The sequence below is a fragment of the Myxocyprinus asiaticus genome, chromosome 17 (assembly GCF_019703515.2).
Source record: "Myxocyprinus asiaticus isolate MX2 ecotype Aquarium Trade chromosome 17, UBuf_Myxa_2, whole genome shotgun sequence".
Lineage (NCBI taxonomy): Eukaryota > Metazoa > Chordata > Actinopteri > Cypriniformes > Catostomidae > Myxocyprinus > Myxocyprinus asiaticus.
Window position 1 is genome coordinate 5,885,517 of NC_059360.1, and position 24,268 is coordinate 5,909,784.

General features: G+C 38.3%; 2 protein-coding genes across 4 annotated transcripts in view; one reads left to right on the top strand and one right to left on the bottom strand.

Annotated features, from left to right (window-relative positions):
• Positions 1–334: 334 nt before the first annotated feature.
• fcf1 (FCF1 rRNA-processing protein) lies at positions 335–13,064 on the bottom strand. Its single transcript, XM_051722457.1, has 8 exons — positions 12,956–13,064; positions 12,789–12,853; positions 7,377–7,448; positions 3,367–3,515; positions 2,213–2,285; positions 918–1,005; positions 741–835; positions 335–558 (listed from the first exon to the last, which is right to left on the bottom strand). The coding sequence occupies exons 1-8, from the start codon at positions 12,956–12,958 to the stop codon at positions 510–512; spliced, it is 594 nt and encodes a 197-aa protein (XP_051578417.1). The 5' UTR covers positions 12,959–13,064; the 3' UTR covers positions 335–509.
• Positions 13,065–13,080: 16 nt separating this feature from the next.
• Positions 13,081–24,268, top strand: part of arel1 (apoptosis resistant E3 ubiquitin protein ligase 1) — a 56,462-nt gene continuing 45,274 nt past the window's right edge. For 2 of the 3 annotated variants that reach the window (XM_051722412.1, XM_051722414.1), the window contains exons 1-4: positions 13,089–13,117; positions 14,018–14,269; positions 17,009–17,177; positions 22,143–22,363. In XM_051722412.1, coding sequence (XP_051578372.1) covers positions 14,122–14,269; positions 17,009–17,177; positions 22,143–22,363 — 538 coding nt within the window. In that variant the 5' untranslated portion in view covers positions 13,089–13,117; positions 14,018–14,121. Of the gene's footprint in view, positions 13,222–14,017; positions 14,270–17,008; positions 17,178–22,142; positions 22,364–24,268 lie in introns of all 3 variants that reach the window. The other variant, XM_051722413.1, reaches the window with a different exon arrangement.

The following is a 24,268-nucleotide window of genomic DNA, read 5'->3' on the forward strand; positions in this document are numbered from 1 at the left end:
GCTTTTTGATAGACCAGACCACTCATTGAATTTCTGAGGCTCTTACCAAAGCTTTGTTTTGATATGAACCTTGATATCCCTGACAATATTACATAAATTTTGTGACCGCACCACCTGTTGGTCAAAATTTATAAGCAGATTTATTTACATTTTAAGTAATTCCACTTATGACTTTTAAACCACTTTGATTCTGGTGTTCATTTTAGGCAATCAGTCATTTTTGAAATGGTTGCTATTGGTCTGCTTTGCCCCATAAGTGCTGCTGGCAGCAATTCAGTAATTATTAAATAAAATGTTTTACCTTTTAACTTCTTATGAAATAGTCTCAGACACCTATTTTTCGAGAGCCTTTATTGTAAATGACTGAATACATACATTTCCATGGGATAATCTTTCACAGAACATTTTTATTATCAATATATAATATCACCAATCAAAACATTATTGAAAAAAAGGAGGGGAAAGAAAACTAACCAAACCAAAACAAAAAAAAATCCATATTTAATGTACTACAACCTTGGTGCGCCATAATCGTCCGGCATTCTCTCAATGTTATACCTGTCAAAGAAAAAATTTGTAACAGTCTTGCTTAGTTGAGAACTCACATTTATGACCATAAATAATGTGTATCCATATTTGTACCAAGCTAAAATTCTGCCATTACAATAAATGTGTAAAGAGGTTGAAAACAAGCTTGAATTCTTGAGTTCCTGAGACTTGACCAAACAAAGCTTGAGTACCTGTGATTAGAAATGTACATGATTGGCACTCCTGGGATCTTTCGAATCCTCCTTTTCAGGTCCCTGTCCACTGTGGCCACAATGTAACACTTGTGCTAGTGGAGCAGTAAGGAATCATTTAGTAAGAAAGCAAAGCAAGATATAAAGTAACACTGACAATTTACTGAGCTCTTGTACCTGTGTTACTCTTTGGACTAAGCAGTCATCAGCATATGTTCCTTTGTGTGAGCATGGTAAGCGTTCAAAGCGAGAATCTTTGGCTATCCTGCACAGAAAGTAAAAAAATAAATGTGTAATGTGTAGCTAATTAAAGCAAGAAACATTTGCTTTAATCTCTCGATGCTTTAAAGCAAAAACACTCAAGAAACAGTTTCAAATGACAGTCAAGTTCAGCAAGTTATTTTAATCCATCAAAACTGGCTACCTTCCATTGACAGCAATGCAGGTGGAACTTTCATGATGCTAAAATGTGAAGACTTACAGATTATGATAAAGGTTTATTAGGTAAAAACCTCTCCATGTTACTCTTGGCTATTATCAATCCCTGATTGGTAAAGCCACTTAGTGGTAAAGCATGGCAGCAGCAAGTGAAGATTGTGCATCGGCAATATACTGCTTTGCAATGCCAGGCTGAATTTCCAATCGAATTTGAACCACTCAAATTTTAAAGGCGAATTTGTAAAATGAAATATAATGGAACAAATTTGACCTGTCAAATAATGTATGTAAATTATGTCGTTTTTAAAAAAAATGTAATATTTTGAAACTTCGAAAGGTGAATATTTACTATAGTTTTTTTTACTGACTGAAATTTTGTGCAAACTGCTTTTTAATTGAAATATCTAAAACATATATAACAAAGTTAAATTGCAGCCCCAAAAAATGCAAGCACTGTTAATGCAATGCATTTATTTTCAACCAGTGCAACTCGGTGTGTTTTTATTTTTTCCAAAGACTTTTGTTATTAACATACTTCCAATTTAAATACTCCCGCTATTTACTCACCCTCATGCAATCTCAAACTCGTATGACTTTCTTCTGCAGAACACAAAGATTTTTTCAAATGATGTCTGAGGTGTTTTTGTCCATACAATGCAAGTCAATGGGGTCCAAAACTTTCAAGCTCAAAAAGGACATAAAGGCAGTATAAAAGTAATTCATACGACTCAAGTGGTTTAATTCATGTCTTCTGAAGCAATATGATAGCTTTGGGTGAGAAACAAAGCAAAAATTCAGTCCTTATACATCTTAACACCCCAGAACACCTCATACATCCTTACATTTTTTTGTTGTTTTGCAGATGAAAGTCATACAAGTTTGAGATGCATTAGGGTTAGTAAATGATGAAAGAATTACCTTTTTTTGGGGGGGGGTGTAAACTATCCCAAAGTTTAAATTAAGAACTATTACTAAAGTGTCTAAAATAGATGACTGTTTAGCATGTGTTACAGGTATTTTGTGTGTGTCATTACCGCAAGGCCACTCGATACTTCATGCCTAATTTTTCAAGCTCAGCCATCACACAGTCTGTAATGCAAGGAACACCTGAACAACACAAAGCCAACAAATTATTACAAAATTCCCACTCATGATATATATATATAAAAAAATAACATTCCAGGTTGTCATTGCCCATTTCCCTGGCAGAGGTCACTGAGGTAGTTGAAAAACTCAGAAGCAGCAAGGTGCCGGGAGTGGACAAAATCTCATTCTGAGATGCTTCAGGCCCTGGATGTTGTTGGGCCGTCATGGCTGACATGCCTTTTAAGCATTGCATGAAGATCGTGGTCAGTACCTGGGGATTGGCAGACTGGTATGGATGGTTCCCATTTTTAAAAAGGTGGACCAGAGGGTGTGTCCTTATTATCGAGGGATCACACTTCTCAGCCTACCTTGGTGTTGAACTCCACCAAGGCTGTCCCTTACCACCTATCCTGTTCGTGATATTTGTGTACAGGTTTTCAAGGAGCAGCCGAGGGCCAGGGTGTCTCCAGTTTGGACATCTTAGGACTGCATCTCTGCCATTTGCAGTTGGGATGTCAAACGGGCTGAGAAACTAAATTCAAATTTTTCACTGAAATATTTCCAAAATTCGAATTATACTAAATTTTTAAAGACATCATTTCAGATGTTTTCAGGGAAAAAAGCTACAAGACATCTGACTTTGTCTCTTATGTCCACAAGAGGGTGCAATGAATCAATATAAACCAATCAGCAACGTGTTATTGCTATTGCTTATTGCAAAGAACTTGGCTGTTAACGAAAACTGATAAAAACAAAAGATTTAGCCAGTTCATATCACCAAATCCTAAGTAAAACCAGGAATTGTAGGAACATTCCTTATTAAAGAATTTACGCACGGCTCCAGGGCACGATTAATTGTGTTTTTAAATGCGTTATTATTCACAAAATTAAAATCGCAGTAAATTAACACTTTATATCGATAGCCGAGTTTCACCTTTCTGCTGTGTTGTTTATTGTAATCTAGTATGTTGTGTATGGAATACATGTCATATACTGTTAACTGCTGGATGTTGCTGCACAGGAATTTCTCCCAACACGCATCAAAAATACATCCACCCTCTTCACAACATCAAGAATTCTGAGAAAATAAATGGTGACTCACATTTAGCATAGAGGCAGTCCATCATTGACTGAACGACATCTAGTTTGGCCTTAATCGAAAAGTTGATGAAGTTGGTATCAACAAGGATGTAATATGGAGGTCCAAGCTGAGTGTTGTACTGGAAAAACAGACACGATGGATACTTTGCTCTGAGAAAAAAAAAAAAAAAAGATTACAAATAGTGGCTTGAGAATTTAGATTATTAGTGTAGATTGTTCATTCAAACATACAGTGGCACGAAAAAGTATGTGATCCCTTTGGACACACAAACAATTATAATCTTTTATGTCTTTATTGAACGCATCCCAAAAACGAAACATTCACAGTGCTGTGGAAAAAATAAGTGAACCCTTGGATTTAATAACTGGTGGTTTAATAATCCTCCTTTGGCAGCAACAACCTCAACTTAACGTTTCCGGTAGCTGTGGATTAGACCTGCATTTTGGACCATTCTTCCTTTTAGAACTGCTTAAGATCAGCCATATTCTTAGGGTGTCTTGTGTGAATGGCTCTCTTGAGGTCATTCCACAGCATCTCTATTGGGTTAAGGTCTGGGCTCTGACTGGGGCACTCAAAAGGATTTTCTTTTTTTGAAGTCATTCTGTAGTGGAATTACTTTGATGTTTATGGTAATTGTCCTGCTGCATCACCCAACTTCTACTGAGCTTCAGCTGGCACACAGCCACCCTGACATTATCCTGTAGGATATCTTGATAAACTTGGGAATTAATGTCCCTTGATGATGGCAAGCGGTCCAGGCCCCGAAGCAGCAAGGCTGCCCCAAATCATGATGCTCCCTCCACCGTACTTCACCACTGGGATGATGTTTTCATGTTTGCATACGGTGCCCTTTTTACACCATACCTAGTGCTGCATATTCTTCCCAAACAATTCAACCATAGTTTCATCAGTCCACAAAACATTTTCTCAGTAGCGTTGTGGAGTGTCAAGGTGGTCTTTGGCAAACTTCAGGCGTGCAGCAATGTTTTTGTTGGAAAGCAGCGACTTCCTTCATGGTGTCCTGCCATAGACACCATGCTTGTTTAAGGTTTTCTGTATGGTAGACTCATGAACAGAGATGTTAACCATTTCCAATGATTCTTAACTATCACTCTAGGGTTCTTTAATTACCTCATTGAGCATTCTGTGGTGTGCCCTTTGAGCCATCTTGGCTGGATGTCGACTTCTAGGGTCAGTAGCCACAGTAATAAATCATCTCCATTTATAGACAATTTGTCTAACTGTAGACAGATGAATATCTAAGCTCTTTGAGATTACTTTGTAACCCTTTCCAGCAAACTCAAAATCTCCAATCTTGTTTCATTAACTGGATGCCAGGTTTGCCAACTCCTGACTCTAATTAGCTTTCACTGACGTACACTATATTGCCAAAAGTATTCGCTCACCTGCCTTTAGACGCATATGAACTTAAGTGACATCCCATTCTTAATCCATAGGGTTTAATATGACATCGGCCCACCCTTTGCAGCTAGAACAGCTTCAACTCTTCTGGGAAGGCTTTCCACAAGGTTTAGGAGTGTGTTTATGGGAATTTTTGACCATTCTTCCAGAAGCGCATTTGTGAGGTCAGACACTGATGTTGGACAAGAAGGCCTGGCTCGCAGTCTTCACTCTAATTCATCCCAAAGGTGCTCTATTGGGTTGAGGTCAGGACTCTGTATAGGCCAGTCAAGTTCTTCCACACCAAACTCGCTCATCCATGTCTTTATGGACCTTGCTTTGTGCACTGGTGCGCAGTCATGTTGGAACAGGAAGGGGCCATCCCCAAACTGTTCCCACAAAGTTGGAAGCATGGAATTGTCCAAAATCTCTTGGTATGCTGAAGCATTCAGAGTTCCTTTCACTGGAACTAAGGGGCCAAGCCCAGCTCCTGAAAAACAACCCCACACCATAATCCCTCCTCCACCAAACTTCACAGTTGGCACAATGCAGTCTTACAAGTAACGTTCTCCTGGCAACCAGCAAACCCAGACTCGTCCATCAGATTGCCAGATGGAGAAGCGTGATTCGTCACTCCAGAGAACGCATCTCCACTGCTCTAGAGTCCAGTGGCGGCGTGCTTTACACCACTGCATCCGACGCTTTGCATTGCACTTGGTGATGTATGGCTTGGAACCCATTCCATGAAGCTCTCTATGCACTGTTCTTGAGCTAATCTGAAGGCCACATGAACTTTGGAGGTCTGTAGCGATTGACTCTGCAGAAAGTTGGCAACCTCTGCGCACTATGCGCCTCAGCATCCGCTGACCCCGCTCTGTCATTTTACAGTTGCTGTCATTCCCAATCTCTTCCACTTTGTTATAATACCACTGACAGTTGACTGTGGAATATTTAGTAGCGAGGAAATTTCACGACTGGACTTGTTGCACAGGTGGCATCCTATCACAGTACCACGCTGGAATTCACTGAGCTCCTGAGAGCGGCCCATTCTTTCACAAATGTTTGTAGAAGCAGTCTGCATGCCTAGGTGCTTCATTTTATACACCTGTGGCCATGGAAGTGATTGGAACACCTGAATTCAATTATTTGGATGGGTGAGTGAATACTTTTGGCAATATAGTGTATTTAGCTAAGGGTTCACTTACTTTTCCACAGCACTGTGAATGTTTAATGGGATGTGTTCAATAAAGATTATAATATAATTATATGACATGAAAGATTATAATTGTGTGTTGTTAGCTTAAGCCCAATGTGTTTGTCTATACTTGTGACTTTAATGAAGATAAGTTCACATTTTATGACCAATTAATGCAGAAAACCAGCTAATTCCAAAGGGTTCACATATTTTTTCTTGCCACTGTATCAATAAATACATATTAAGTACTAAAACCATTGACCAGTTCTTTTACCAATAGGGTTGGGAATAGAGAACCTGTTTTTGTTCAGAACAGGTTATTTTATTTTTTAAATACAGGAACCGTGTAAATTTCATGACTTTTTAGGTCCCGAATGTGCAGTTTTCCACCGATGCGAATGCAACACAATACTTAAATATTATTACAGCCCAATTCAGGGGCAGTGCCGCTGCCCTATTAAATCTATTGCGTGTCCAGTGCAGTCCAATTTCCAAACCAATGACTAATGAGCCGGTTCTTTTTGGGAAACAAAAACACTTTATACATCAGTCAGAGCAGTTACTGAATGAATGTTACTGACAGGCAAGTAATGATTTTCATCATGTTGAACTTAAAATGAAATAAGAACTGATACTGTGTTATGTAATGTTGTACTTGAGGCTTGCCATACTTCAATCAGGCAGTGCAGCACTGAATGGTTTTTCAAATTACAAGAGGTTTGTTGGAATCAATTCATTTATAAAACAATAAATGAATCAGGGAAACATGTTGTCACATTTTTTGTTTTAGAATTTTTATTTAATATTTAGTTTTTGGATCAATTATTGGATTGTATTTATGCCTCTTAAAAGTCTGTGTAAACATGCCTTTTACAAACATTTTATTTCTCATTTGTGATATCTGCTCTGTTAAAATCGGAAATAATCTCATTTGGCAACAGAGCAATAAATATGGTAAAAATTGTCCATTGCTGCCGTCAAACATTGCAGCAAACATTTGATGTCTTCTCACTGTGCGTAGACGTGTCTGCTTTACAACCTCCGCAGGTTGTATTTCCACTTGAATTGAAATCATTAAGACACATGGCAGATAAAAATGTTTTGTAATGTCACTCTTCATTCAAGCCCACAAATGATAAGTCATTCAGTATATTTGACAATTCAATTATTTTGCCAATTATTGTGACATCCACACTGATCTCCTATTTATTTCGATGGGATGTGTTGCAAAGCTTGTCTGAGCGAGTAACAGATACCAAGGTGGGTGGATCTTAGTGAAGGATCAATTCTGATGCAGCTAGTGATGTAAAAACTCCACACTGCGGCTTTAAAACCAGTACAGGTGTAAAAATGTAAAAGTGAAAAAATGGAAGGTAGCACAAAAGCGATATCAGAAAGTTAGAATGACACTTACACTTCTTGTTCTTTGATGGCTGAGGGATCTTCTTTTTTCTTCTTTTGTGTTTTTTTTCTGTCCTTTTCTTTTCTAAATGAAAGGATGCTTTATCAGTCAGGGCATTCAAAGAGCAAATGTACAAACTGATGCATAGTGGTAAAATTGTTATCTTTTACAATCAATGATATGGAAAATTGTAAATACATAGCTTTCAGTTTACAAAATAATTTTTAATTAACTATTAATTTAAGAATGGTCTCTTACTGCTTGAAATCCCTCTGTTTACTGTTAAAGGGATAGTTCACCCAAAAATCATGTTATCACAGACGTATATGACTTCCTTTCTTTACAAACAAAGATTTTTCGATGAATATCTCAGCTCTCTAGGTCCATAAGTCAACAGGGTCCAAAACTTTGAAGCTCAAAAAGCACATCAAGGCAGCATACAAGTAATCCGCAAGACTCCAGTGGCTAAATCCATGTCTTCAGAAGTGGTATGATAGGTGTGGGTTAGAAACGGATACATTTTTAAGTCGTTTTTTGTTACTTAAAATCACCACATTCAAACAGCCCTCCAATGAGCTCTTCTCTCCTAAGAAGAGTCCTTCTGTTTTTGCCGATTCACATTCTTCGTGTATATCACCACCTACTGGGCAGGTAGGAGAATTTATAGTAAAAAAGGACTTAAATATTGATCTGTTTCACACCCAGACCTATCATATCGCTTCTGAAGACATGTATTTAACCACTGGAGTCGTATGGATTACTTTTATGCTGCCTTTATGTGATTTTTTGAGCTTTAAAGTTTTGGACCCTGTTGGCTTGCATTGTATGGACCTACAGAGCTATTCTTCTTAAAATCTTTGTGTTCAGCAGAAGAAAGTAAATCATACTCATCTGGGATGGCATGAGGGTAAATAAATTATGATAGAATTTTCATTTAGCAGAGCCAAATGTTTTAACCATTATGATTTTGGCCTTAAAAGTCTTAAGATATTGTTATATAAATCTAAACTCTCACAAATCACGTTCATGTGTGATTTGTAGATGAGCAAAAACAAACACATCAGCACTGTCATGTCAAAACTGGTCTAAATCAGTGGTTCTCAACTGGGAATTGGTTCGCAGGTCTGTTATGACAGGGTCACAGAAGCAGGACAAATAACACTAAATGCAAACATTAAAATTAAACTTACAATATAATGCATTGTTAGTACAGTAAAATGGATATATGAATAAAATTCAATTTTGATTTGAGGACATTTTGTTTACTTTTGTATGATAATCAATTTTGGTAATGTTTTGGGTCTCTATAAGGGTCCTGATGCAAAACCAGTTCTGCAGTAGGCTTCTAAACTTCCTGCTTCCTTCCCTGTGTCCAAATAAGAACTGATCCTTCCAGGGTACAATATAACACCCCAGGGAATTTCTAATGCATATAGTCACTTTACAAAATGTGTAAGCTGGGTTAAATTCTCATTGCACAGATATCGTCTATTTATTGTTTCTTTACTGTCTCATATTTTGCTTGTTTGTTGTTTGCACTTGTTGATTTTTGTCTTGAACTGCCCACTGTAGCACCATTGGTCTCAGGGAAACAGTATCCGCCACCCTATTCTCTCCTGTCGACGTTCACGGATGTAAGCGCGTCCAGTGGGAGATGCAGATATAAACACGGAGATGGTGCGCAATAGCAAAATCCTTCCGTGTAGCGCATGGTCATAATGTGAGAGTGGTTGATAGGCATAGGTGAGAAACAGATCAATATTATAATTTTTTTCTCTATAAATTCTCCTCCCTGCCCAGTAGGTGGTGATATACACGATAAATGTGAATCGCCAAAAACCAAAGAATGTGTAAGTGAAAGTTGAGATTTATAGTAAAAAAATACTTAAATATTGATCTGTTTTCACCCACACGTATCATATTACTTCAAGACAATGAATTAAACCACTGAAGTCTTATGGATTACTTTTATGCTGCCTTTATGTGCTTTTTGGACCTTCAAAGTTCTGGCATCCATTCACTTGCATAGTATGGACCTACAGAGCTGAGATATTCTTCTAAAAATCTTTATTTGTATTGAGCAGAAGAATAAAAGTCATATACATGTGGGATGGCATGAGGGTGTGTAAATGAGAATTTTCATGTTTGGGTGAACTATCCCTTTAACCAGCGTTCTTACCGGCTTATCCAGTGCACGCAAGTCTCTTCGTGGTTTGACGTCAAAAGCAGAGAATAATACGCGATTATTTCAAAGATCATGCAAATGGGATTTCTTTGTCAGATTTTTTAAATAAGCTGATTTTTAGGAGCGTACTGCTGTGCTTGTAAACAGATATTTCTCAACTGCATCTTGTCCCTCGATCTCCTTCTATGCACCAAATCCACCAAAATGAAAATTGTTGCACAAAACATTTTTTTTGTGTATGTGTGGCATAACTAAGGTGAGGGCCAAAATCTTGAGACCACATGGTTTCTTTTAAGGTTTAAATGAATACATTTCAAAGATTTTTTAAAATCTTAAAGAAAATGTGAAATAAAAAATAAATATTGACCATACATTTTAGCCATGCTAACTCCTTGTTTAAAAAACAAAACAGACTGTCCTTCCATTGAAGCCCAACAGTAGTTGTTTGGAACATTATCAAATAATGTATATGAACATGGGTCATCGGGTTTTGCAAAAATGAAGAGAGTCCATAATGTCATTAATGCAACAGGGGAGTGAATGAAGTGAGTGAGTGAATTCGGACACTGACGTATACACACAGCGTTGGAGAGAGCAATGGAGCTGTCGCGAAACGACTTCATCACATATATACTTTTATATGTCCATTACTTTGCAAAATAATAATACTTGCTATTCTTAAATAAAATGGTATATTAATACAATAAATCTTCATTTTGTTTGTTTTTATAAATGTTAATAATGATTTAATTAAAACTACACAAGTTTAATAAAACACAATGCGTACATTATTGTTTTTATTTATTATGTTATAGTATCTTTAAACTCTGATCCTATCTGGGTAGCGTTTCTGGCGCCCTCATGTGACCATAAAACAGCACTGAAGTTATCAAAATCTACGTGTGAAAACCGAATATTTGAATCATCCACTAAATTATCATTGCCACTGTGTGCAGTCTCCTGATTTTCAATAATATCACCAGTGAATTATTTAGTGAAGAAAACATTCTTTAGCTTAATGGCAAAATAAAACTCCACATCATAACATCATCTATATTTATAAATTATACATTTTAATATGTATCTGTATGATTTTGTCTCACTATATTTTCATGTTATTTTAATCAAGTAATATTTTTCAAAAAGGAAAACAATACAGTCAGCGTGAAATAAAACATTGCAGGAATGAAGGAAGCTGTAAACTGGCGTCTCTCTCCCAGCACGCCAGTCCTCCCCGCGGTGGATTATGGGCAATAAACTGTCGTCGAGTGTACATCCGATGTACACTCAAAATCAGAGTGCATTGTGGGTAAGAATGAGTGACCGAATGTAGGGAACGAATAATTCACTCCGAATTCGGAGGCTACTACAAAATGGCTGACACCCGAAATAGTGCCCTATATAGTGGATGGGGATAGTGATTTCGGACACAGTATGAGTGCAATATCTCATATAATGAGGGCTGAAATGGCTGCTATGCCCATACGCCAGCACCTCTATATACATACCTACAAGCTCCTGCGCTCAAAACGACTAGATGCGAGTTTAAACTTCCAATGGTCAAGGGCTATGCAGGAAGAGTTGTTTGCAGTGTTGGGTAAGTTACTCTAAAAAAGTAATGAATTACTAACTACTTATTACATCTTCTACAGTGTAATTAGATTACTGTACTAATTACTCTGTCTGAAAAGTAATTGCATTACTTATTACTTTCTAAAACCCTTATCAACCTCGATCAGATGAAAAATACAAGGATAGACATGAAATTGTCCTTTTAATTCTTTCAGATAAATCATTCATGAACTGGCCAAAGAATTTAAGGGGGCTGCATTAAAGGAGCAATACGTAACATTGACATCAAGCATTTAAAATGGGTGCTGCAGTCCAAATTCAAAATATTGGAGAGAGTTGTCTCCCCCGCCCCCTCCTCCCCAGACTCAAAGCTCACGCGGGTTGCCAGGTTGAGGACACGCAACAGGAATGAGCAAACTGACAATGGCAAGCGACGAGCCTTACACTGTAAGTTGATCAGCTAATGTATACATCTGCAATGTTATTATTGTTTGTAAATTATAAAAGCAGCTCATGTGGATTTTTTATAACTCTGTCAATGTTAGCTAGATGTATTGCTGCAGCGTACTGTGTTTGCCCGCTAACTTGTTTCAAATCTGGCAACACGGGGTGTCAAAATACTATTGGGAAATGGGCAGTGGCCGGGATCACACAGGCCAAAACACAAACAGAAATTCTGGCCCAGAACGGACATTTCCAAGTAAAATATACTGGCTGTAGCATTATTTTCGGAGAAGCCAGTATTTCAACTTAGCATGTTTCCTAAATCTCTGATAACATATTATGATAATTATATGCTTTAGTACAGTAAATATATTACATATTGCACCTTTAAATAAGAAAACATATTTTAACATTAGACGTTACATTTCGAGTTTAAATTCACTATCGTTTTATATAGAATTGTTCTATAGTCTATACAGTATTTAACAATAACATCAGAAGTTACTGTAATTAAATTACTGAAAAAATAAGAGTAATCCCTTACTTATTTTTTTCCAATGAAAAAGTAATTTAATTACAGTTATTAATTAGTAATGCATTACACCCAACACTGGTTGTGTGCCAAGGTCTGACCTTTTGTTGGGGCAGTCACATCAAGCTATCGCACACCCATACCAACCGACGAGCATAATGCCGTCGCGCTTTACATGTACAAATGGTCAAAATAAACTGTTTAACGCGCATTTCAACTAATGCGAAACTCTAAACAATCTACCTCCTCCTACCGCATTACATTTCTACTTGAACAAGCGTTTCCATTCAGGATTTCTTATTCGCATTTTCAAAACGCGCATCAAAATAGTTGGATGGAAACTCAGCTACTGTATACAATTTCTCATGGTGTGCAGAAAAAAACTAATGATCAAAGAGTAATTCGTAAACTGATTATTGGCTATCACATCTGTACCCTAAGACAACAAAGTGCACAGTAACTAAATGACTATTTCTAAAGGAAAAGTTTCGAATTCTGTACAGCTTTTCTTTTTTTCTTTTTGCCATTTTCACACGAGAGCCACACGCAGGTCATCACCGTACTGACCAATTTGTGACACACTTTATCAACATAGTGGCATTTGTAAGAAGTAATGAACGTATTTTATGCATGTTTGGAAGCGTCCTGTATTTACAGATAAACAATAAAACTTATAAAACACGATACTCACATCCTCTGATCTTTTAAACTGATCATTCTTTTCATCGCAGCATATTTCTGCTTCTTCTGTTTCCCCTAATTCACACAAATCATAGTTCACAACAAAATAATATTTTTGTAATAAAAAATATTTTATCATCACTATTGAATATTAGTGAAATTATTTCATTATTTTACCATCACGGCCGAATAAGTTGATATCACGAATCCAGCCCTCGTGTTTTTTCTGATCTGCGACCAAAGTGTTCCTCTACGTCATCATCCTGCGACACACTCCCCATTTTATTTGTGTTTCGTCATTTCCTGTGTCTTTCCGGTTCTGAATACACATCAAGCAAGGTAAATATGTGAAAGACAATACTGCTGCTGTCCTCTAAAGATGCATTCTTGTCACCTGTCGCGTGGTACTTTTGGTTTATAGTTTTCCCTTGACTACATTTCAGGTATGTCATTACTGTTTGTTGGTACTATATCTGTATCTGTTATTGTGTGATTATTCTGCATCACAAATGTTTTGTTTATACCTTTGTAATTCGCTCTGCAATATCTGTTGGTTTAAATTGGTTCTATATTTGGCAGCTCATCCTAAAACAGATTTTCAGTGACTCTGTTGTTTTGAGTGGTTTGGATTACTAGTGTGTTACAAACAAATTGTATTATGTCATGCTAGTTTGCATTGTCAGCAGGAATGCTGAAAGATCAAGAGCAATGATCATTTAACAGATGCCTTCTGTGCAGCTTCAGCATTTGGTCAGATAGTCAGGTTAGAATGTATGTGGATGTGTAGCCTAATCATTGGCTATGCAGAAAAATGCCAAATGAATGACAGGGTTCCTTGAGGTTGCAAAACCCAGAAATGTTAGGGAGTTTTAAACTTGTCATTTTTAAATTATTCAATTATTTCATTATATTTAATTTGACTAATGTTGCTCTTTGTGAATGCAGTCTCTATAAAATGGTATCCTTATACTGATATGAACGCTTGGAAAATTCATGGAAATTCATTGGCCAAATGGAGTGTGAACCATTAATCATCATACACTTAATCATCTTGCCAGTAATGATGCCTTTGAAGCACAGCAATCATTTTTTAGTCTCATAAACCCTTTTGCTGTGTTGCTTCTTGCATTTGTCAAATGTTGGGATCACCCTGAAAATTCTACATATTTACACATTCATTTGCAATCACACAATACTTCAAAAAAGGCTGAATTGTGTGTATCCCATTATCTTCCCAAGTACTGGAGAATACCTCGGAGAAATGCTCGGGGCCAGATAGGACAGCAGCGAGGGAGGCAGACCCTGAGCTCACAGAGGTCTGAGTGGAGGCTGAAGATGGTCTGATGGACCGCCGCTTTTTGCTGACCTTCATCTTCTGTTCAGTCTCGTGGGTTTTCTTCTGGGAGGTGCGCTGGAAGAAAGGCAAGGAAAATCAGATTGAAGAATGGCTCCAGGGGCACAGCCTCTCTGAATACAAGTATTTGTTTGAAGGTCAGTTTAACACAATAAACATGATCACTTTTTAGTCTGTCATGACAGCATGTTGCTCTCACATATACTGTAGCATATATGTATAATGTTTATGTAATTTAAAGCGTTAGGGGTGGACGATTTGGCCAAAATCCAGTATCAAGGTACAAGTAATTTTATGTCATAGCAGTAAATATCACAATTTTGTTTTGTTTTCCCCTTGAAATGCCACTCTGCACAAAATTTAATGCCTGAAATTTCTGTGACCGATTTAGATTGTTTTTACAAGCTGTGAGTTTCTTTTGTAATATTTTAATATAAAAATGCAGATTTTTTGTTAATCCAGTGATTTTTTTTTTTTTAAGACTGTGATGTGTTGCTGTTAATATGTGACTATACAACATACACACATGCAGGCATTAAGAGTTACTAGAGAAATAATATACATATGAAAGATATACTTGATTTATTACAAAGGACTATAGACACCTCTTATATATATATATATATATATATATATTATTATTATTTTTTTTTAAATGACTGAATGAACATCTGATAAACAAAAAATATATTGGTAACACTTTATACTTGCTTTCATTAGTCATTAACAAACATAATATAATTCTTAACAGATTAGTAGTTCATTCATTCAAATATAAATGAAAATATATTGATCAAACGTTTATGACATTCATAACTATTTGACTATTTAAATATATTTAAAATGTTAACAAATAATCTGTTAATCAATGTATAGGCTATAAACAATAAACATTTTATGACATGCACAAACTACCTCACATTTTTTATTAAAGATGTCTGTTTTTGCATCCGTATATGCTTTTTAAAATTTTATTTCTATGTTATGCGCTAGACGGAAGTATTTGATTGTTGTTCCCTGTCACGCTGTTTTTCTCAGCGTCTTGCACTAGTAATCAATTTACCGAATGCTCATTCAGCTTTAAACATTCGACTAGTAAAAACACTACTCGACATATCACATATTGACTTTCTTTGTGCCTTTGCCTGCCAAGGAATAGTTGATCCAAAAAGGAAAATTCTGTCATTAAAGTATTGCTTCCGAAGACTTTGAATGTATTTTTTTATGTGTGAGAGCAAATGTTTTTTGTTTTTGTATCATTTTTTAATCTAGAAGTTGTTGTTTATGCACCTTTATGCTAATGTTTTCATAAGAAAAACAGGTTCAAAGGTTTAAGGTTGAACTTTGCCGAAATATAATCTACACAAGTAAGTGAACGCAGACGCATCTTACAATGGAAGCTCGATTTCATGCGTCGTGCACATAAAGTTGGCCGCAATTCATAACTTAGCGTTCCTATGCGTTGCATTGTCAGTGTTGCCGCAGGGAGCGCTATAGCGAGATTAATGTGAACTGTCCGCTTCTACGAGTTTTCTCTTTCAACTCAACTACTGTCATGGTGGAACAACAGTTTAAAGAGAATATATCAGAGCAAGAAAGTTAAAGTCAGTATATTTATAGCAACTTACCTGAATAATAACACATCCAGGTTAATGGCACAGATGTTTGAATGTAACTCTATCGCCCTCTTGAGTACTGAGATTTGTTCCCATAATGATAATAAAAGAACGTACATTAAGCATGTTTAACCGTTCAAGTACTTGCATACAGAACTGTATGTTTTGGCATTTAGACACATGTATTCCACCACGCCTTCTCCGTACGTCTGATCATGGACAGGATAACACAATGGCTTTTTTAAAAACAGAAGACAATTATAAAAACCGAAAACTATTTTGCTTTTCCCACTCACATTTTGATGTTCAGCCATAACTCTGTCGTGAGTGAGTGAATTGTTATGCTCGAAAAAGTTAGTTTTCATTCATTTTTAGTTTAGGTAGTTTTGGAGTCATGAAAATGTATTTTAGTTTAGTTTCAGTTTTTAAAATAAAATATATTTTATCGGAATATTACATACAATACTATGTATTTATTTCAGTTAACAATACATTTGCAATCATTTTTTAGTTTTCAGCATCAACTGTAAAACACACTGGTCTATGATATGTCAGTTCATCAGCCTGAATTAGCAGTGATCAATGTGCTCTTTTTCACCTCCGAGGCCATTAGAGCTGTCCAATGATTACCACTAATAAAATGTTGTTTTTTTTCTCTCCTTTTTCTCCCCAATTTGGAATGCCCAATTCCCAATGCGTTCTAAGTCCTCGTGGTGGCATAGTGACTCCTTCAATCCAGGTGGCAGAGGATGAATCTCAGTTGCCTCTGCGTCTGAGACCATCAACCCACGCATCTTATCACGTGGCTTGTTGAGCGCATTACTGCGGTGACATAGCGCAAGTGGAGGCTTCACGCCATCCACCGGTGCATCCACGCACAACTCACCACACGCCCCACCGAGAGCAAACCACATTATAGCGACCACGAGGAGATTACCCCATTTGACTCTACCATCCCGAGCAACCGGGCCAATTTGGTTGCTTTGGAGACCTGGCTGGAGTCACTCAGCACGCCCTGGGATTTGAACTTGCAAACTCAATGGGTGGTAGTCAGCGTCTTTACTCGCTGAGCTACCCAGGCCCCCACTAATAAAATGTAACATGTTAGATGTCCTCAGAGTGTCGGCAGGGTCATTATTTCGGAAGAGAGTTCTGTTAATGACTTTGAGAGATGCGATGGTGCACACTGATTTTCTCTGATTTACGAATAGCTATGTAAATGAAGCTGGATTTAAAAGTGGTACATGTTCCTTTGTATAGATATTCAGACTCTGGAGGAGCTCAGTTTGAGTGTGCTATCTCGACTGGAGGAGGTGGTAAGGGAGAAGCGTCGCTGGAGGGAGATCACTGAGGCCCACGTGCAGCTGCTCAGAGACTTTGCCTTCCAGGAGTGGCTTTGTTCCCAGAGCCTGGAGCACTACTATCATACGTGAGTTTACAAACTTGTCATTACCATTTAAAAAAAACAGCAACAGGTATACCTGTACTTCAGCATTCTTGTAGAAGAATGAAACGGGGGTCCCTGGAGCTCAGCTGGTAGAGAAGGGCACTAGCAACACCAAGGTTATGGGTTTGATTCCCAGGGAACACACATGCTGATAAAATGTATATCTTAAACACAATGTAAGTAGCTTTAAATAAAAGGATCTGCCATATGTGAAAATGTAATGCAATGCTAAGAATTCAAGGGGTTGTATTTTGAGTTACCACAAAGTAGAGATTGACCAATGTATTGTTTTTGTCGATTAATTGGCACTGATAGTGCTTAAGACTTAGTACTCTTAACTTTTTAAGCTCGTATGGGGCTGCCAAGAAAAAGATATTTACCAAAACATTAATAACTACAGTCGTGACCAACACAAAATAGGTATCGTTTTAAAGCCTAGAAGCTGCACATTACAATGCATGTAGGCATTATAACCAAGTGATTTGAAATTTGCAGACAAATCAGAAGTGTTCCATTTGAATAATTTATTAATATTTTTGCATTGCACATTTTATTGTAATCAGTAAAAACATAAAACTGATCAAATAGCCATGTATCATATGTCATTGGAAAGCTTTCAAAGAGTAGAATACAACCAGCCTTGTTTTACTCTCATTCAAAAAATATAGCGAGTAATAGCCAAGTAAATGTCTTTGACATACATGTAAACAGGTGTTGGTGCCGCTTATAACTTCACATACCATTAATTAGAGGAGGCAGTTATCTTCAAAACAAGCCCACACACAACGTAATCGGATGCATAGATCATTAGATAATCCACACAAAGCACAATGTGCATACAGCACATAATGTGCTATCTTGCTAAAAATAACACGTTAGCTTTCCTGGATCTGATGGCTTCATTGGAAATTATGTAGTTTGTTGTCCAGCATCATGGAACGCTGAACCAATCTTATTAGCATTCAGATCGCTAGAAGCAGAGGTGGAAGTCATTCAAATATGGGCAGAGAGGATCGTTCACTCTAATTACATATGGACACCAGGAGATGGCGCCAAGTACATGGCACAGACATATTGATGGCCCTAATGACACAGAATGGAACTGAATGAAATGTCATTACTCATGCCTGCATGCTTTGGAGAGAGAGCATACCTTTTGTCATTGTTGTGTTTGGATGTAATTAGTTCTTATGTACAATTATTAAGTTTTATTTGTTTGGAGAGGCTTTTGGACACTAGGATAAATTATTTATGTAATCAACACAAAATTTTACTCAGTTACAGATGACACGATTGGAAACAAAACAAAAGCAGTTTTTTGAAGCTAACATATTTACACCCTGAGATATATAATGTTAAATCAGAAAAATAAGAAAAAATAAATTTGCTCAAGTTTTTTTTTTTTTTCAACAGTTTCTTAGGCTGAGAGTCTCAGAATTTATCATAATCTATATAATAAAAAAATGTAAAAGTTTTCTTTAAAATGACACCAAACACTTGACTCCCCTTGTTTTTTTGTAGAATTATAAGCCTTTAATTTTGGGTATGCCACTGAAACAGGAAATCTTTAAAATCACTCTCAGAGCTTAAAGGGTTAAAATACTGTTGATGAACTTCAGCTCATATTTGTTAAATGGCAATATTTACTTCATAGTGTTTATAATGTAATAGGTGGTAGATGATTGTAAAAGTGCATGTTTCTTTCCCTAAAGCCAGTGTCACACTAGCCAATTTTTCCAAATATTTTAGGCGTAAGCTTCATTTACATTATTGCCAGGCAGTAGGTGAGAGACAGAGTTTGCATTAGCATTTGCCAGTGGAAGGCCACTAATCCCTTGACCGATAGGACTCCCTGCTGAGAAATTGGTTCCAGCAACTGGGAAAGCACATCAAACATGATAGAAAAAACGTTTAGTCGCCGGAGCGGACTCTCGTCAAGTGACCAATGAGCTACGTTTACTGAAGAACTGACCAGATTTCATGACCCTGTTTCCACCTGCTATTAAGACACATTTCAGGTGATCCGATCACATGTGGTCAGCCCTAAATACAGCTCTAAAGGGGGCCTAAAACGTTTTGTGATCAGATCACAGAAACCACATACAAATGTGGTTGTGGCAGACACGCCTCTTGTTCATCAGGAAAGGAGGAAGCAGGAACACTCACAAAGACTTTTAATTAAACAAAACACAACATAAAACTGCTTTTCAGCATAACAAAAGCACACTCATAAACACTGTTACAGCGTTGCAGCCCGGCCACGCCCTCCTCCTTGTCACATACCCCCAACGCCCGATTCAGGCCAGGGAAACCTCCGGCCTGACTTCCTCCCTCCCTTCCTGGAGGGGTGGTGTTGCTCTTTCGGCCATCCTCCTGCCGGCCGGTCTTCCCCGCCTCCTGGGAATCTGATTAGGACGAGGCGAGGGAGAGGGGAGAGGGAAAGAGAGAGTGGTAGAGCCCGAGAGAGAGAGGAAAAAAAACTCTGGTTCCCGACCACACTGCCACATGGTACTCAGCCAGCTGCAGTACCCCCTAGTGGACGGCAGCAGGCTCCTCCGCCTCCTGACAGATGGCAGTGGCTCCTCTGCCCCCTGTTGGACGGCAGCGGGTTCCTCTGCCCCCTGGTGGACGGCAGCGGTAAGGACTCCATGACAGCGTGTCTTCCTCCAATCCCGGGTTTCGGCACCAGTGTGGCATACAAGCCTCTTGTTTGGTAGGGAAAGGAGGAAGCAGGAACCGGATTAACATTCAACAAGAATTTATTTACAACATTAAACGCTGAACTGAAACAACTACACATTGACACACACACACAGCGGCTGCGTGCATCTCTCCCTCTCTCTCGAACTGGTGGTCCCGGCTCCTCTTTATCCCTCTCCCGGCTGATTGGGCTGATTCAGCACCAAGCGTCCATCGTTACGGCCCGGCCATGTCCTTCTCCTCGTCACAGTGGTCAAAAACGCATGTGTCCACATCGCATTTGAGGTGTGAAAACTAATCCATCCTGTATGCATCCCAGCAGCATTGAAGCACCACCCTCACCAGTCAATCAACCACTGCACTAAAACTTTGTTTAACTGAGTTTAAACTTTGCCGTTTACGAGCGGCTTTAGAAGGAAATAATCGTCCGATAGGAAAAAATAAAAAAACTGGATGCATACACAATCACGAGCTTCACAGATCTTCTTTAGTGTGTCTGATATCAACACAGATGACAAGCACGAACACCTGAATCTCCTTTAATACAGGTATTCGACTAAAATAACAGATAATTCTGCTTGACATTTTGCGTTTGTGCTTAGATTAAATTTCAACCGTATCTGGGAGAAACAGAGCACCGTTTTTTTTTGCGCTTTCTTTGTCTTTTCTGACGTTGTTGTGTTTTAAAATCATGCAGTAACACACTGACATAGTGATTGATGTATGTCGTCATGAAACAGAGACCCTCCCCTCCAAATTCGAACACAAGTGGTCATAGGAGACACATTTAAACAACCAGATGTAAACAGCGATGTGTCTCACCTGACCACATGTGATCAGATCACCCAAAATGCATCTTAATACCAGGTGGAAACGGGGCCCATGGTGATCTGAATGTTTTCATCAACGATCGCACTCAGCCGCACATCATCACACACTCCGATTGTAATTCATAGTGATTCTGTCATCACACATTTTTCCTGGGATCATCCTACATAAAAATTACTAATAAAATCAGAAAGTGGAGGGAGAACAGTCTGTTTTTATTTAACCTAAATACTTCCTAAAAGGTGCATATGGACAAACACTTTCTTACAGCAAGCCCCGAGGAGATAAATACACAATCATGCACATCCACAGGGTAAAGTAACTCCTTGAATCGCTAAAATCTTTGAATCCTAAATCACTCTGTTACAGTTGTTTATGTTATGTTGTTTTGGCGAGCTCCACGTAAAGGGGAATCGTAGAGAGAGATGGAATGTTTGTTACCCCTCCACTATTCTGGATCGGCAAGTGTGACAAACCTCTCTGAAGAAAGCTGCCTGATTTTTTTTGTTTTGGGAGTTGGCTAGTGTGATGCCGACTTTTTCTTTTTGAGTGAGTTCCTGGTGTATTTTGGGCTTTTTTTTTATAGACAAAAGTCTCACGTTATGCACCAAATCTTAATTTAACTGGTTATCAGGATTTTGTTTGGACAACACACTGCATCTGGGATTTTAATCAGTTTGAACTTTTGTAGCCTCTGGGCACCCTCGATATCGGTAGACCTCTGCCCCAGAGGGGAAGTTTATTGTATGAGTCAGTGATTGACAGTGTTGGGCAAGTTACTCAAAAAAGTAATCAAATACAGATTACTTATTACTTCTCTAAAATTGCACTCGGATTACCTCATAGCAAAAGTAATCAGATGACTTTACTTTCAAGTTACTTTCTAAAACCCATTTTCACACTGCGCTTAACCCCAGTTTATCGTCTTTTTAAGCCCTGCTTTTTTTATCCCGGTTAAAGCAACGTTTCACACTTGTAATTTTGAAAGTGGGTTAGCACCACTTTTATCCCAGGGTTATGAAATCCTGTCCAGAAAACATTCACAAGCTTACATTCTCCATCTGAGGGAAACCGCTTAAATGTAGAACAGTGTTGGCCAATGCGATAAATGGCCCGATGAAGAGATAGGATTCCTTTTGCATGTGTTTTCATGTTATGTTTCAGAAGACAAAAGACAAACAGTGATAATTTGTTTGACGACATTTCCGCAGCTACATTGACAGGTCGCGAGCTGCAAAACACATCTGCAAACAGTTTTGATAGTAAAATGGGACTATGGGACTCCTAGGAAAGGACGGCTTATCTGACGTATCTGTTTTCAAGAATAGATGGCAGAGAGAAGTCGAGGATGTGTGGAACAGGCTCAGACGTTTCATGAACATCTATAAAAAAAAATTGCTCTTCTTTGTTTCTTGGCAGTCTGAAGACCCTTGGCTGCTCTAACCTGGATGATCTAGCACAGTTTGACAGCCAGCTTCAGCTCTCTCTGGCAGCGTGGGGCTATTACTACGAAGATTACATTAAACTGTCTACAGGTGTGAGGGTCCTTCTGGCATCGAAGGGAAGCAGAGATCAGGACTACGAGATTCAGCTAGTGCACAGCCTTGCTGAGAGACGGCTGAATGAGAAGTGGTCTTTTGGTAAGTGTCATACTGATGGATTTCATTCTCCTTTACAGAGTTTCTTAAATCAGGCCATATCTAGGGACCAGAATATCACAGGCCCCATTTACACCTGGCTGGCCGGATGCATTAAACTGCAAGGTGTAAATGCATTTCAGCTAAAGAATATACAGATACTGTCCAGATATGAAATGCATGTTAAATGCAGTAGCGTTCCGATCACAGTTAGCCAGGCAAAAATTGCACCCCTTGTACCTCATCCATTTTTTGGAGTTGTGCCCACACCTTTTTAGTATTCTTCAATCTATCTCTTATAAATAGTGTGATGCACAAAAAACGACAAAAAACATTAAATAAAATCATGTTTTATTTTTTTCAATGAACATTTTTTATTGATTCATAGACATATAGAAAAAATATAACATATATACACTGAATCAACATTTAACCCCCACTATTACCCCTCCCCAATCACCGACCCCCAACGAACACCCCTGTGGTCACAATAAGAATACACACACACACACACAAAAAAAGAAAATATAATAATCAAATATAATTAAAACTAAACTACTCACACCACCGCCCCTCCCTGAGAGTCTCCCAAAAACACTAAGTAATTGCCCCATTTCCTATCAAACAAATACCGAACCCCCAGCCTTCTGCTTGACCCCTCCTTGAAAGCAGCCACCCTCCCCATCTCCGCACACCACTCCGGAAATTAGGGCGCTCCATCCGACTTTCATCCCCTTAAAATAATTTGCCTGCCAATCATAATACCGGTCAGAACCCAATTTTTTATGTGTTTATCCCCCAAATTTATGACCGCCCCATCGCCCAAAATACAGAGTCTGGGGCAAAATGAAACCCAAGTGCCCAAAACGTCATACACAAAACTCTGAACCTTCAACCAAAATTCTTGGATCTTAACACACCCCCAAAAAACATTGGTTGTGTCTCTATCTTCTGATTGGCATCGCCAGCAGGTGGGTGTGTCTTTAAGACCAAGCCTATACAATCTAGAGGGGGTCCAATAGAATCTATATAAAATCTTGAATTGCATAAGGTGCACCCTTGCATCTCTAGATGCAGACTTGATGTTTTTTAGAATCCTAACCCACACTCCCTCCTCCAATTCCAAGTTTAAATCTTTCTCCCATAATCTCTTGATAGAAGTTAAAGCTCTGACCCCCAGACTCTGAATTAGCAGGAAGTAATACACTGATGCCTCATGACCTTTTCCAAAAGCAGTAATCACCACTCCCAGAATATCTGCCACTTAAAGGGGCGTGTGTGCTACTCCCAAAAACAATACAGAGCAGGTGGCGCAGCTGTAAATACCTATAGAACTGAGATCTGGGAATCCCAAAATGTTGAACCAAATTTTCAAAAGATCTCAACACTCCACTCTCATATAGGTCACCGAGTGTAGTAAACCCCTCACAATCCACTCTGACCAGCAGAAAGGGGACTTATTAATACATAATTTAGGGTTCAGCCATATGCTTGAGGCAATGTTTAAATAAATGTCTAATTTAAACACTCTGGATACTTTTGTCCATACCGAGTGCAAATGCGAGATAACGGGGTGTAACTTAACTTCTCCGATTAGTTTGATAGAAAGGTTTTGCAATGGCAAAATAGGGGCAAGAACTTCCTGTACAATACAGAACCAGGGAGGGGCTCTCTCATGTGGAAGCGACCAATGAGCCAAATGTCTGAGACCGAATGCATAATAATAAAACAAAATTTGATCTTGGGTAAGCCTAGCCCACCTTTGTCAATCGGCCTATGTAACTTATTAAAATGTAATCTAGGACGCTTACCATTTCAAATGAAGGACTTTGCTATGCTATCAAATTGCTTGAAATAAAAGAGGAGGACATCTACAGGAAGAGACTGTAGCAGGTAGTTATATTTTGG